This window comes from Myotis lucifugus, unplaced genomic scaffold (genome assembly GCF_000147115.1).
Source record: "Myotis lucifugus unplaced genomic scaffold, Myoluc2.0 scaffold_1349, whole genome shotgun sequence".
Taxonomy (NCBI): Eukaryota; Metazoa; Chordata; class Mammalia; order Chiroptera; family Vespertilionidae; genus Myotis; species Myotis lucifugus.
Genome location: NW_005872397.1, coordinates 23,458 through 38,009, shown reverse-complemented (window position 1 = coordinate 38,009; position 14,552 = coordinate 23,458). Strand labels below are relative to the sequence as shown.

Sequence of the window (14,552 nt, the reverse complement as noted above, 5' to 3'; positions counted from 1 at the left end):
TGTATATAAGATCTTTGGTTAATCTCTTCCCTCCCTCCCCCTCTCCCCTTCCTCTGAGATTTATCAGTCTGTTCCATGTTTCCATGCCTGTACATTGAGCATCTGCCCCCGGTGGTCAGTGCACATCATAGCTACTGGTTGAACAGTCGAACAGTCACTTAGGCTTTTATATAGATAGATACTAAACATCTTTAACCAGCTCTTAGGCACTCACCATGTGTGTGGCACTGGTGTTGAGCAATTCATTTTCATCGTGTCCTTCAATCCTAACTAAACTACGAGGAAGAAGCCGTTCTTGTCCACATTTTACAGATGAGGACATTGAGGCTCGGGGACATGAAGAAATTTGCCCAAATCCACCCAGGACACATGTGGCAGGGTCAGGCCTTTGCTACCTCAGGAGGAGGCACGTTGGCCCTGTGGGCAGGTGGGCAGAGGACAGAAGTCAGAACCACAGATAACATCAGCTCATCAGTGTTGGGCTGGAAGGCAGCCAGCTTGATCTGGGTGCACACACTTTGGCACCTACAATGCCTTGTCACCCTCTCTCTCCTGAAGGCATTACATCCATCAGTTCCTTCCTCCCAACATGCAACACTGCCTCTGCCAGGCACTGTGCTGGGCACAGAGAACACAGGGGACCTCTGTGTCTCTCCAGAAAACGAGGCGGGTAGGGAAGCAAAGAGGGGCAGCTGGCCATGCTGGGGTCACTGGAAGCATGACGAGACAGGGGGTGGGGGTGCGAGGAGGGAGGGGTGACGGATCCTCCAGCCAAGGCTGAGCAGGCGGCCATGACTTCCCAGCGGCCCAGCAGGCTGCTCCTGCCCTGGTCCTGCCAGCTGGTGGCCAAGCAGAAAAGGAGGCAACGCTCTCGCCAGGGGCTCAGAAGAGCTGCAGGTCAGGGAGGGGGCTGGGCTTGGTATTCCAGGGGCTGCCCCCCCCTTCGCCCCCTGGAAGAATTGGACCTCAGCATCCCCCAGGGCTCTGCTTTCTTCAGGCTCTGCCTCTCCGCCTCTGTGCGTCAGGACTACGACTCCCACTGCCTCCCAGACAATGACCGAGGTGCCGCGCCTGAATGTTCCACCTTTATCCGGAAAGGTCAGCTGCTACAGGGAAGCTCGATCCAGTAACAGGAAGTCTGATTTCCAGGACATTCCTTGCAATCTGGGCTCTATTTCGGGAACAATTCTATGGGCTCCGATTTCTTTAGAAAACTCAAATGAAACCCCCGCAGGCCAGCGGACAAAGGAAGGGCTCAGCGTTTCTCTCTCATTGTTCCTGGTCCTGATCCTCCCTCCCCCCTCACCCCCCTTTCTCTTTCCCTCCCTTTCTGCCCCAAGGCCTGGCTGCTGGGGGCCATGTGACCCACCATCCAGACTGCAGGGGGACCCCGGCCTGTTGGACTAGAGACCAGGCCCAGACGGTCTCTCGTCCCTCCCCAGCCCAGCCATGGAGGGCAGCTGGTCTGCTCTTCCTCCTGCTCCCAGGACCCCGGAGGCTCTGCCCAGGTCTCTCAAAGCCTCGTTTCCACACCCACAGCACATAGTCAGCCCACCTCACAGGCTCACTCCATCAAATGAGCACATTTACAAGGAACATTTTGTATGTATGACTGTTTTATTTATTTTAAAACACTTTTAGCCCGGAGGGTGGCTCAGATATTGAGCATTGACCTGAGAAAGGTTCGATTCCCCGTCGAGGCACATGCCCAGTTGGGGGCGTGCAGGAGGCAATGGATCGATGATTCTCTCTCATCATTGATGTTTCTATCTCTCTCCCTTCCTCTCTGAAATCACACACACACACACACACACACACACACACACACACACACACTTTTAGATTTAGGTAAAATCCACGCAACACGTCATGGACCATCTTCAAGCGTGCTGTTCCGTGGTATGTCAACTTTTCACAATGCGGTGCAACCACCCCTCCCCCTGGTTCTGGAACATTTCCATATGACCTGAGCCCGTTCCTCCTGTGCGGCCACCAACTGCTCTCTGCCCCTGTGCACCTTGCAGTTACGGGTGTTCTCATGGCATCGTGCTCTGTGGACCCCTGGGGTCTGGCTCGTTCCCTCAGCAGGATGTTTCTGCGGTGGGAGTGGGAAGCCAGGGACCACGGCCCGCGGAGACCTCAGCCAGTGCACTTGCTCAGGGTTCTCGCCTTTGCCCACTTGGGTCAGACTTTCTCCCTTGACCCAGTTTTCTGGGCCGAGGGGCAGCCATCCCCTTATCTGTAGGGTGTTGGACTCGGTAAGACCGAGTTCTGGCCTGATGCCTGGGGGTGTGTTTCTCACCGGTTTTCAAACACTTGCTGGGTCCCCATAAACCCCGGGTGGAAACTAATGGGCCGAGGGTGGGTACACTGCGCCCCCTGGTGGCCACCATCAGTAGGAGGCCTGGTCTGTGCTCTTGGCCGGGGCAGAAGGGAAGGTTTCAGCAGCTCTGGGCTCCGCCATGAGGAACAGCCCAGCAGCCTTGGGAGCGCATCATCACCAAAGGGCTGGGGTTGGGAGCAACGCCCGGAACCCAGGGTCCCGGCTCTGAGGGGACGGAGGTGGTTAACCCTGACCCGGCGCTCCTGGGCTCAGCAGCTTGCTGTGGGAGTCCTGGCTGCACCCCTCGCTCCCCGTGAGTTAGTTCACCCCCTGAGGCACAGTGTCTTCAGCAGGTTCTCCTCTCACCAGAACGGATGCAGGATTCAGTGAGCGTAACGGAGGCGAAACGCTTGGTCCAGTGGGTGGTGTGCAAGGGGAGCTGTGGTCATTAGAGATCATCTCCACCTTTCACGGTGTTGCCACTGGCTCCTGCCCCTCAATTACCCGGTGACTGTCTGACAGCAGAGGCCTCGGCTCATCCATCTCTGCGCATCCTCGGCCCCAGGGGCCCTGGGTACCTATGTGTCCAATGAAATGTATGTGGACGTCAAGTATGTTCGTTTCCACACATTCCCACGAGGCAGACAAACCAGGGACCATCACTCCCTTCACGGGAAGGCCCAGGTCTGGATCCCGGCTGGATCCCTGGGGGTGCCTGGCTTCCAGCCACGTCCTCTCCTGGGGGTGGGGGTGGGGGACTCAGAAAGGGCGGGAATCTTCTGGCAATCCACAAATCTATGATACCTCCCTGCCTTGACCAAGTTCCAGGAAGCCAGTCCCACCGCTACAAAACACGAGGGGCAGGAGGTCTCAGAATCCGTGGGAGTTGAACCTGGACACTCATGGATCTGAAGATGCCTTTGGGGTGTTCAACATCCACAGCTAAGGGTTCTACACGAAGGCCCCAGCAAGGACGCTCCCAGTGGACTGATAGCAATCACGATCCTTTGCTTAAGGTGGTCTGGGTGCCAGGACCTGTGCCAGGTGGTGGCATCAGAGGGGCTGCTGGGCCTGCCAACAGGCAGACTCCCCGTCCTGGCTGCTGAGAGGCACCTGGGGCAGGTACACCTATGGCGCTCCTTGTCCAGCCCCCGCCGGGATGTCTGGGTGAGGACCGTGTCTCTGTGGGCGCCCACTGATGTTTCTGGAGTTCACGCTCCTCCCCACCAGTTTGTCTTGGCTGCACCGTCCATCTGCCTGTAGTGCTTCAGCTTCTCCCCAAGGTCCCCAGCACCTTGCAGCACCTTCCCCCTCCCCTGGCAGACTTTGTTCATCGAGCCAGGGTGTTTGCAACCAACGCGTGCCCCTATCCTGGGACTTTAGTGACACATGGAGCTCACATACAGCACCTGCCCTTCCTACTTCCTCCCTTCGTCTTCTCTCCATCACCTGGAACAACCCCATCCTGAAGGCCACGCATTCAGACACCTTGTGCCCAGTTTCCCAGCTCTGAGTGGCTTCTGTGAATGTCCCTTGTCTTGACATCCACGACTGGTCTCCAGCTCTGCTCTGTCCCCCAGCAACCAGCTCCCGCCTGTCCCCCCTCCGTCCCCACCAGCTTCCGTTGCCTCGTGCTCCCTCCCTTCAGCCTGTCCCCTTCTAGGCTCTTCATCTCCTCCCTGCCTGCCTCTTCCCTCCCTGCACCTGGGGTGGCTGAGCAAAGGCATCCGGCTCCACAGAAGGGGCCCCTCGCAATCTGTCAGCTTCAACCCCCGCCAGGCCTCCTCGGCGAACACTCAGCGCTGGCGCGTCTCCCCGGCCTCCGGACAGGCTTTTCCCCCTGACCTCACCCCTCGGACAGCTGGCACTGCGGCCCCATTTCCCGGATGAGACCGCTGAGGTTCAGAGAGGTGGGGGGAATCCCCAGTCCTTCATCTTGTTAGGGCTGAAATACCTGCCGAGTGGAACGGTGAAGGGCAGCGTGAGGGCCCGGCCCTCCTAGAAAAGCAACACACCCCCAAACGATAAAATAGCTCTGTTTTAATTCACTGTGATTCAGATCATTGCAAACGTCCAACAATAAATAAGACGCAGCCGAGGCTGAGGACGGCGACTCGCTCACTTCACTCAAAATGCATCCAGGTCAACGCTCGGCTGTGAAACGCGAGAGCAAGGCTGGGTGATGGGGTGCGGGGGGTGGGGGGGGGGAGAAAAAGCAACTTTTTTAAAACACCAACAACCAACCAAACGAGATTGACAAAAAAAAGAGGAAAAAAGTGCTCGGGAAACTTTGGCCTTGACTTAGCGGTGTGACGGACATGAGGTCTATGCCGCGGGCGGGTGCCTGACCAGGCCCGGGCTAAAGCTGGCGCCCGCCTTCTCCCCAGCAGGGAGGTGTATCTGGGGGCATCCGTTTGGCTGCAGGCGGCTCCTGAGCAGGGCCCCCTGGGGGACCTGAAGGCTGGGGTGTTCTGAGCGCTCTGCCCCTTCCCTGCCGCGGCCTCTCTGGCTTCAGGCTCAGCAGTTTGCTGGGGGACAGGGCCTCCTTGTCAGGACCTGCTCTGACTTAGCCACGCCCAGCGCAGCAGCTGCTGTTCTGACCGACACGCCTGGGCACCCTCAGCTCCCAGGAGAGGAGAGCGCGGGAGCCGTCCACTGCTCCACCCAGTGACCACCTTCCTTCAGGCCTGTCCCTGGGACGGATCGGCCGGTGTGGCCGTGACCTCCAGCTCGTGACCTCCAGCCCGTGATGATGCGGCCTCACAGCGATTTCCGAGCCTTTACCACTTGCGTTTGGGAGGATGTTCGAGCTGGAACAGGCGTGCGGGGTGTTTAAAGGCTTTCTGGATCCTGCATCTTTGAGGCTGTGATGAACGCGCCGGAGCCTCCCCAGGAAAGCGCTCGCATGTACAGACTCAGGAGAAGCCGTGGTGTGAGGTTCCGGGGGACTCTTTCTTAGGAGGTGCCTGACACCGTCTGTGGCCCCTGAGCTCCCACAGTTCCTCCCTCCCCATGTGCAGAGGGAGAAACTGAGGCCAGGAGAGCAGGTCCCCTGGCTTGCGAGCCCGAAGTCCCTCACACGCCATCGGGAGCAGCGGGGCCTTCGGGGAAATGCTCTCTATGGGAAAACGGTTTTTCCTGATGACACGTCAGTAATGGAGCCAACGGCCACGGTCCTCCTAGGCCTGGACCCCATGTCTCGCCCGCCCTGAGGAGGTGCCCCTGGGTCTGGGAGAGGCCCGGCCAGAGGCTGAACCCAAATTCGCAAGGAAGTTGGGCTGGGAGAGGAGGTACAGGACATTCTGCGCACCCACCGACCTGACACCCCAGGACTTGCCCACCAGCGAGCCCCAAACCCTAGGCACCCCGAACACCCACAGAGCTTGCCGGAAGCCGCCCACCTCGCAGCGGCCGGGTGGAGCAGAAGAAAGTGAGTTAGAACCCGGACCAGCAAGAGCCAGAAAATGCACACGAGGTCAGCTGAATGCAACAACAACCAATCAATAAATAATCAGGAGGGTGACGAGGAAGAAAGAGTGTGCGAATGAGGTATGACTGCCCCGCTCCGATGGCCACGCTCCCAGGATGCCCCACCCCACCCCGGGACCCCATGCAGGTGGCCAGCAGGACCGGGCCCGAGCGGGGCCCTTGGGGAAGACGCTGGCTGGTGGAGACCCTCCCGGGGGGTTGGACGGTTACGGGCACGGAGTCTGACAGTCTGTGAACGTGAGAGACGTGCCAGGGCTGGTGCGCCTCTGGGAGGCCCGGGTGCCACCTGAGCTCTGTGCCACCTCGGGGCCGGCTCAGGAACCTGGAAGAGTCCCCAGCTGAGAGCGAGGGGGCGGCGGAGGTCTCCTTTCCCGAGTCGGGGTGCTGGCCTCACGTTGGCCAGGGCATGCATTTCTCCCGAATACAAAGGCACATAGAAGGGGTTAGACCTGCCCTGGGGCCATCATTTTAACCACCGAGATGGGTCCTCGCGGGAACATGTCTTGGGGAGAAGACGTCTGTCTGCTGGACTCGGAAACGCCTGCCCGAGCGTGAAGACCTTCGGGGGGAGCCTCTCCTGCCACCAGAACGAGTTCGGGGAACAGGGGGGATTGGGGGTTGCCACGTGCGAGGAAGGTGACGCCCGGCCCCTGTGCCGACACGGCCCGCGTGACTGTCCGGAGCCGCCCCCACTCGGAAACATCCAGCGACAATCAGAGTCTGGTGTCAGCCCCGGGCCCCCCAGCAAAGCAGTCTCTGCCCGTCCTCCCTGGGAAATGTCCTTTCTTTTAAAACAGGGGGGTCTTCAGCATCTGCCCCTCCTCCCCCATCTTCCCGGCCGTATTCGGAGAATGGACGTCCCTCACATCGCCACCTTTTCCGGCCAGAGAGAGACGCAAGGGTCGCCCCACCCACACTGGCTCTCAGACTTGCTCTGCAGCCCGGTGACATCGCTGAGTAGATGCTGTCAAATGTTGGGGTGCGAGAGGCTGGCCCTGGGAGCCCCCGGAACGGAAGGAACAGCCCCGGCGAGGAGGCTGCGCTGAGGTGGCCGTCCGCGACCCTTCACAGCGTCATCTCCCCTTGAATATCCGGATTTTGTGGATGGACGCCAAGGTGGTGGTCACGTTGGACTCAAAGTCTCCGTCGTGCACCCCGGTCTTGCGGAAAGCCCCCGCCGACGGGTTGTTTTCCCAATAATGGTGCCAGTTCCCTCTGCTGTCCGCCCCGAAGCCGTACAGGTCCACCTGTGGGGGCCAAGCAGAGGTCAGGGCTGGACGGCGGGCGGCAGGTAGAGCCTGGAGGACAGGAAGCTGCAGGCACCCCGGCATCTGCGCACGCCCTTCCCCAGGAGCGCAGAAACCCTTCTCTAGGTTCCCGGGACTCCCGGGGGCGCAGTGTTGAGTAAAAGTCAAGTTCGTGTGGGAAGGCCCGGAGGGGGGTGGGGGCGACTGCACGTGGGTGGTCCTGAGGGAGCGGGGTCTCACCTCTGGGGCAGTACAACCTCTTCTCCAAGGATGGGGGAGCCAGGGAAGAGGAGCAGGGAGCAGAGTGGGGACCAGGTGGCCCCACCCCCAGCCCTGCCACCCCCTGGAGGACCCTGCAAATGCTGCATCCCTTCTCTGAGCCTCACTCTCCTCATCTGGAAAATGGGACCCAGAGCGACATCCACGGTGAGGCAGGGGGTCTTTTCCTCCCTCAGGTTGATGTCCATCTGCCAGGTGCCCTCCCTGGCCAGCGGTGGGCCATTACCCGGGGCCAGTGTTTACTGAGTGAGCCCTTCTCCTGTGGCCCCTCCTGCCCCTCTGCCCTGGGAGGCAGGGAACAGCCTCGATCAGGGGTGGGGAGCCTTTTTCCTGCCAAGGTTTGTAACGTCATTCGTGGGCCATACAGAATCATCAACTTAAAAATTAGCCTCCTCTGTTTGGTCAAACATTTCATTAACTCACCGCTAATGCCTGGGCAGGGCCAGACCAAATGATTTCTTGGGCCTTATACAGCCTGTGGGCCAGAGGTCCCCACCCCTGGCCTAGGTCACGGACGGAAACCTGGCGCCACCTGGTGGATGTCGAAGGAGCTCCAGGGGGCGGGGCACACTCCCCAGGCTCTCTGGCAGTCAACCCTGGGGACAGTCGAAGCCCTGGGTGCCTGGCTCCCACTCAGAGATTCTGGCGGGAGTGGGCGGGTGTGGCCCGAGAGCTGGGGTCTAGCTCTGAGGTGGGAGCAGCAGCTTACACAGGCCTCCTATGCCAACGGCTCCTTTGTTTCGCCCCCAAATCGGCGCTTCCACCCACGGGTCCTGGCTCTGCCTGGGGAGCTCACACAGAATGAGCCACAACGTGCTCCTGGGAAGGTTCTTGGAAACCACCACTCCTCCTTAAAGCACCCCCGAGAGAGGCCTGCCAGGCCCCCGGGGGCTGGGGCAGGATCAAGGACAGCCAACCACAGATGCTCTCACAGGGGCTGGGGCAGGATCAAGGACAGCCAACCACAGATGCTCGCATGGCTTCTCGGGAACAGTGAATGAGGGACCCTGGTGCCTGGCTTGGCCAGCGGGGATCCCGGGGGAGGGGCGTACCTCGTCACAGACGTGCAGGGAGAAGATGACCGAGAGGATGCCGGTGGACGGGTAGCGCCCGTGGCCCTGCAGCCAGCTGTCGAAGACGTACTTGATGAAGGCCGGGTGGTAGATCAGGATCTGTGGGGGAGCACATGGCCCTCAGAGAGACGGCTGGGGAAGGACACACCGCCTCTAGGGGCCACACGCTTGTGGCCACAGGGACAGACATGATGGGAACAAGGCCCCGGCACCCAGGGGGTCTGCATTCTAGCGGAAAAAGACCGACAGGAGCCTCACTTGGGAAGTGACAGAAGATGCGGGGGAAGAACTCTGGGACCAGGGAGAGGAATACAGCGAGAAAGGCAGGGAAGCCCTGGGGCGGGGGGAGAAGGCTCACTGAGCAGGTGACTCTCACAATCACACGAGGCCAGGGCTGAGCGAGATGGTACGGCTGCAGGAAAACTCATGCACAGAGCCACCCGTCCCCCTGGTCTGGGCCCAAATGGTCCCCAGTCCCTAAAAGGGCCTTATGTGCTAGCTTTCCCCCTTCCCCTGCTACAGATGAAGGAACCGAGGCTCAGAGAGGCTTAGCGACGTGCTCAAGGCCACACAGCCAGCGGTGGCCGAGCTGGGGGCGTCCTGGTATCAGGCAAGGCCTTGGTGCCGCTGCTCACGGCAGCTTTGAGGAAAGTGAGGGGACTTGCCAGGCAGCAGAGGGTAGGCGTGTGCAGGAAGCCAAATGCAACACTGCCCCCCACCCCGAGAGGTCTGGAGGGGGGCCTATGCTCGCTCGGGTGACCCCTTCAGCTCATAGCCTGGCATTGAGCCACTGCCTCCCTGGGAGGCCCTCCCTGCCATGGGATTCACAAGTGGCTCCTCCCCCGCAGCAGTACCGCCCCCCACGCAGGCGGGTGCTGCAGGCAGGGGAGGACCCCAGTTCTGCATGACCCCAAACCAGCTGTGGGTCCCTGGGCAAGTTGCCTGACCTCTCTGACCCCAACCTCCCCATTTAAATAAGAGCATGCAGGCCTGGCCGGCATGGCTCAGTGGTTGAGTGTCGACCTATGAACTAGGAGGTCAGGGTTCAGTTCCCGGTCAGGGCACATGCCTGGGCTGTGGGCTTGATCCCCAGTATGGGATGTGCAGAAGGCAGCGACCAGGGATTCTCTTTCATCACTTATTTTTCTGGCTCTCTCCCTCTCTCTAACTCTCTGAAATCAATAAAAATTTCTCTCTATAAATAAATGAGTAAGTGACTGTCCGACTGGTAGCTATGACATGCACTGACCACCAGGGGGCAGACGCTCTGACTGGTAGCTATGACGTGCACTGACCACCAGGGGGCAGATGCTCAACACAGGAGCTGTGGAGCTGCAGTGACTTGGCAGCAGCAGTTCTCGGGTGATGCATCCCGGAGACAGAGAGGAGGGAGCCCGATTCCGGGGTGTGTCACCCAAAAACTGCCCTCTCGCAATCTGAGACCCCTTGGGGAATGTCGGAAAGCTGGTTTCGGCCTGATCCCTGCAGGCCAGGCCGAGGGACCTCACCTGCCAGAGGGACCCCACTCACTTGCAGACACCCTTTGAGCCACAGCGCCGCCTCAGGTGCGGCCGGCCGGGGAGGGACCTCCGGAGGTTGGCTCCAGGGCATCATGTCCGACCCATCTCGCCCAGTCCTGCCCCGCCGGCCACCTTCTATTTCCTTTCAATGTGCACGAATCCGTGCACTGGGGCACTAGTATTTAAATAAGAGCATGTGGGCAAAGGATCAGGGTGGTGGCCACTGCCCTGCCTTCATCCTTCTGCCCTCTGCCCAGGTTTTGGCCTACCCTCACACCAGGAAACGATGGAGACATGGGTGAGGTCTAGAGACACAGGTGAGGTCTGGCTTTGAGAAGCTCACACAGTAGTTCTCAAACTGCAGCCCCTTTGGTGCCCCTGGAGGCCTTCTACAATCCCAGGTAGATCTGGAGTGGGGGAGGGGGTCGGGGAAGGGTGCATCTGTGAGTCTCCCAGGCGATGATACTGGCCTGGGATCCCAGGGTCGGTCCCTCCAGCAGGGACTCCATCGGCCCAGCGCCCAGGGCTCTCTGAGGCCAGATGCTGGCAGAGGAGGGAAGGGTGCCCTCTCCACCACTTACCACCAGGCAGAGCATCACAGGTGAGCCCGAGCCGCCACTCACCTGATCCTTCTTCACTTTGATCTTCGAGGGGACAGGAACGTAGGTGCTGGGGGGAAAGAGCAGAGGGTCAATGTGGGAGGGGCCGGCTGTCTACTGGCATCTGGGGAAGGGGGTGACTGGAGAGGGAAGCCGGGCCAGGCTGAGCAGGTATACGCTTTCACAGGGGCCCCCAGCCACAGGTCCCTGCCACAGCCCTGCAGTGGTCCCTTACAGACACCAGAGGGCGATCTTGGCTCATTCAAGGACCTCTGCTGTGTTGTGGGCCTTCTCCCAGAAAGGTTTAGGGGACTTGCTCCAAGCCCCCCCACCACACACACACACACACACACACACACACACACACACACAGCCTGAAGGCGCCATGGAGGCCAGAGCACCTACCCCACGGCAGGGGTGCCGGCTGAAGAGGCCCACACTGCCTCCGTTTTATCCGGAGGGTCTAGGAGCCTCCAAGATGAAGGCCCCTGGCTTCACTTTGGATCTGACTCTGGCGCAACTTACACTTGGGAACCCAGGGACCAGGTGGAATTCCCCTGCCCGAGCGCCTGCCTCCCACCCTTCCTCCCTCCCTCCCTCCCTTCTCCTGAGAGCACAGCAACCCCCTCCCCCAAATCCTGCACTGTCCACACTGGGCCTCACACAGGCTTGGCCACCCGGACATGGAAACCACTTCTCTTCGGGAACAGAAAGGACTTGGGAAGGGGACAGGCGAAAGCCTGGCTCTGGCCAGCGTCCCACCCCCAGCATGTTGCCTGGCCAGCCTTGCGCCCTCCCTGGCAGAAGGGAGGCATGATCACGACAACTGTGACGCTTCGGTCAGACGCCACGTGCCCCGTGCGTGTGGTGTCGGGAAGATGTGCGCACACGAAGGATGACTCACGCCCCAGCCGACATGCTCAGCACCCCTCCTCCCAGCTGCGCCCCCGCCCACCCAGTGACATTTATGGTTTGGAGGCAGGTGGCTGTCACCACGAGGAGCACTCGGAGGTGAGGGGTCGGAGCTAAGCTGTGCTGGGCCCTTTCCAGCGGCCCCTTCCCCAGGAGCTGCCAGGTTCGGGGAAGCACAGCGTGTGGTCCACTTGGGGGTCAAGAGGAGGAAAAGGTGGAAGTCCGGGTGTGTTAGAGCGATGGGAGGTGAGGGCCCGGGAGAGCGGAGGGTCAGAGGTGGCCTGTGGGGCGGGTGCATCCCAGGAGGAAGTGAAGGAAAGGACGCACTGCAGGGAACAGCATGAGCCAGGCTGTGGTGCAGGGAACAGCACGGTGGGCGGCCAGGAGGCACCCACATGGTGAAGAGGAGCAGCGACGCCCTGGGGGGACCTACTGGGAGATGGTGCCCGTGGTGGTGGCGCTGACCACCCACTCCAGGTCCAGGGTCTTGAAGGGGACCAGCACCATGCTGACGTTCTCGGCCAGCTCCCGGAAGCTCTCGGGGTACACAAAATGGTGGGTGGTCTTGCTCCCCACGTCGGCCTCGAACCCCGTGGTGGGGGCCTTGTTCATCCTGGAGGAGAAGGGAGAGAAGAACACGCATGGCTCACACAGTCCCAGATCCCGGGGGCCCGCTGGGACCTCGGGCCAGCGCTCAGCTCCGCGGCCTCCCCCTCTGTGAAGTGGAGACGGCGAGCACACGGCTCGGGGGATCTGCGGGTTTTTCCTCTTTAGGATCTCAGTGCGCCGCGTCACCGCGCCACTGACCACCTGCTACTAGTGAGCGAGAGGCCCTGCCCTGGCCCAGGGACGCCCCTGGTGAAACTGCAGTGACGGCCGTGTCCAGCGGTATTTTATGGTCCAAGAAATCTGAGCACAGAGGACGGGGCCCAGGACACAGAGACACCACGGGCAGCCCTGGACTCCGGTCTGTCGGACCCTGAACCTGACTGTCCCCCTCACCACGGACGGCCCCAGTGAGCCAGGTGTACACTGAGGCTCCGGGAGGCCAGGTGAGTGGCCTAAGGACATACAGCCAGAGATCACAGGGACGGAAGATTCTAGAAGGCACCTGGGGATCACCAGCCCCTCCCCCGCACCCCCTCGCTGCTGTTGTTTCTCGCTCTGGGCTGAGGGCATGGAGGTTACAAGGAACCCAGAGAGACGTGGGGCATCTTCCTGGAACATCTGTTCACTTGGTGACAGGAAAAGAGGTTTTACATGAAAAGCATACAGGCTGCAAAACGGGATGCATTTTACGGATCAAACGGGACTCTGCAAGTGAATCTTGCCTTCTCGCCAGGGCTCTCGGCGCCAAGCTCCGCCCCCTGCATCCAGAGAGGCACCTGCGTCTGTCTCCATCCTGCAGCGCAGATGGGGACACTGAGGCCCCGAGGTGCCACGAGGAGCCTGAGGGGCCCAGGTAGGTCTGGGCACACCAGGCTGGGACCTTGACCTCCGGGCCCAGAGCCCAGGTGCCACCTTCAGCCCCGGGGGTCTGGGGGTGCACAAGGGGGGTCTGGGGGTGCACAAGGGGAGTCTGGGGTGCACAGGTGCGCCTAGGTGAGGCCCGGCCACTCACCTCAGCACGAAGTCGTGACTGTCGATGTGAGGCCCGTACCAGGACTCCCTCAGGTTGCCCGAGTTGCCCACGACGGCACAGCGCCGGCAGCCCACCGACTTCCTCTCCAGCAGGGGGTCCCCGTTGCCGGGCACCACGTGGAACAGCTCCTTGAAGGTGTCATTCAGGTCATGGGGCTGCTTCTCCCGCTGCAGCGTCTGTGGGCGCAGGACAGGAGACAGGTGGGCCTGGCTGTGCTGCCTCTGGCGGGGACGTGGCGGGGAGCCGGGGTGGGGAGGGGGCCAGAGGGGGACCGGGCCTCTGCCTCATGTCCAGTGACAGATGAATAGGTTTGCAAATGTGGAGCACGCAGCCCGGCCATTGTGGCTCAGTGGTTGAGTGTCAACCTGTGAACCAGGAGGTCATGGTTCGACTCCTTGCCCAGGTTGTAGGCTGGATCCCCAGTGCGGGGCGTGCAGGAGGCAGCCCATCCATGATTCTCTCTCATCATTGATGTTTCTATCTCTCTCTCCCTCTCCCTTCCTCTCTCTGAAATCAGTAAAAATATACTTTAAAAAATAAGAAATAAAATAAAATGTGGAGTATGCATACAATGGAATATCACTCAGCCATAGAAAAAGGAAATTTGGATACACGCTACAGCATGAGTGGACCCTGAAAAGATGCCGAGACAGAGGACAAATTTCGCGAGTCCCTCCCATGACGTGAGGCTCCAAGGAGTCAAATTCATAGGCAGAGAGTGGAACGGGGGCTGCCAGGCTCTAGGGGGCTGGGGCCGGGGGAGGGGAGTTGGGTACAGAGTGTCGGGGGGATGCTGGGAAAGTGCTGGGTGCAGAAGGGTGATGGTCATGTGATGTATGCAATGCCACCGAGATGTGCACGGATAGGTGGTCCAGAGGATGAGTATTAGTTCATAACCATCAGAGGGAAACCAGCCTCCAGGATTAAGCACCTGCTTCTGCTCAGACCTCCTGGGGCAGCTCCAAGCTCCTCCACGGGCAACCACCCGAGACCTGGCGACCGTGCGCATCCTGACGCGGCCGGGCAGGGCTGGGCCCACATCCTGCCAGTCCGACAGGCTCCCAGGCCACGGGGGCTGCCGCTGCCGGCTGGGACTCACGCCCTGAAACCCCGGGGGGAGTGGCCGCAGCCAAGCTCCCCAGGAGGAACTCCCTCGGAGATGCCCACCGGGAGGGGCCCCTGTGCGCCCCAGCATTTCGAAGTGTTCGGGACCACAGTGTCCACAGAGAACCCTCTGTTCTCACGTATATACAGCTCGTCCTCAACAAGTAGGTTTTGTGTGTGTTTTAATCCTTACCTGAGGATATTTTTCCATTGATTTTTAGAGAGAGTGGAAAGAAGGGGGAGAGAAACATCGATGTGAGAGAGACACATTGATTGGTGGCCTCTGCACCAGGGCCGGGGATTGAGCCTGCAACCCAGCTACGTGCCCTTGCCCGGAATCGAACCCGGGACCCTTCAGTCCACA

The 14,552-nt window shown here is 60.5% G+C and overlaps 1 protein-coding gene across 1 annotated transcript in view; it reads right to left on the bottom strand.

Annotated features, from left to right (window-relative positions):
• Positions 1–4,342: 4,342 nt before the first annotated feature.
• Positions 4,343–14,552, bottom strand: part of ST3GAL1 (ST3 beta-galactoside alpha-2,3-sialyltransferase 1) — a 21,914-nt gene continuing 11,704 nt past the window's right edge. Inside the window, exons 3-7 of the mRNA XM_023748385.1 lie at positions 13,064–13,260; positions 11,876–12,055; positions 10,555–10,600; positions 8,391–8,510; positions 4,343–7,059 (exon numbers count right to left, since the gene is read on the bottom strand). Of these exons, the coding sequence (XP_023604153.1) occupies positions 6,886–7,059; positions 8,391–8,510; positions 10,555–10,600; positions 11,876–12,055; positions 13,064–13,260 (717 nt within the window). The 3' untranslated portion in view covers positions 4,343–6,885. The remainder of the gene's footprint in view (positions 7,060–8,390; positions 8,511–10,554; positions 10,601–11,875; positions 12,056–13,063; positions 13,261–14,552) is intronic.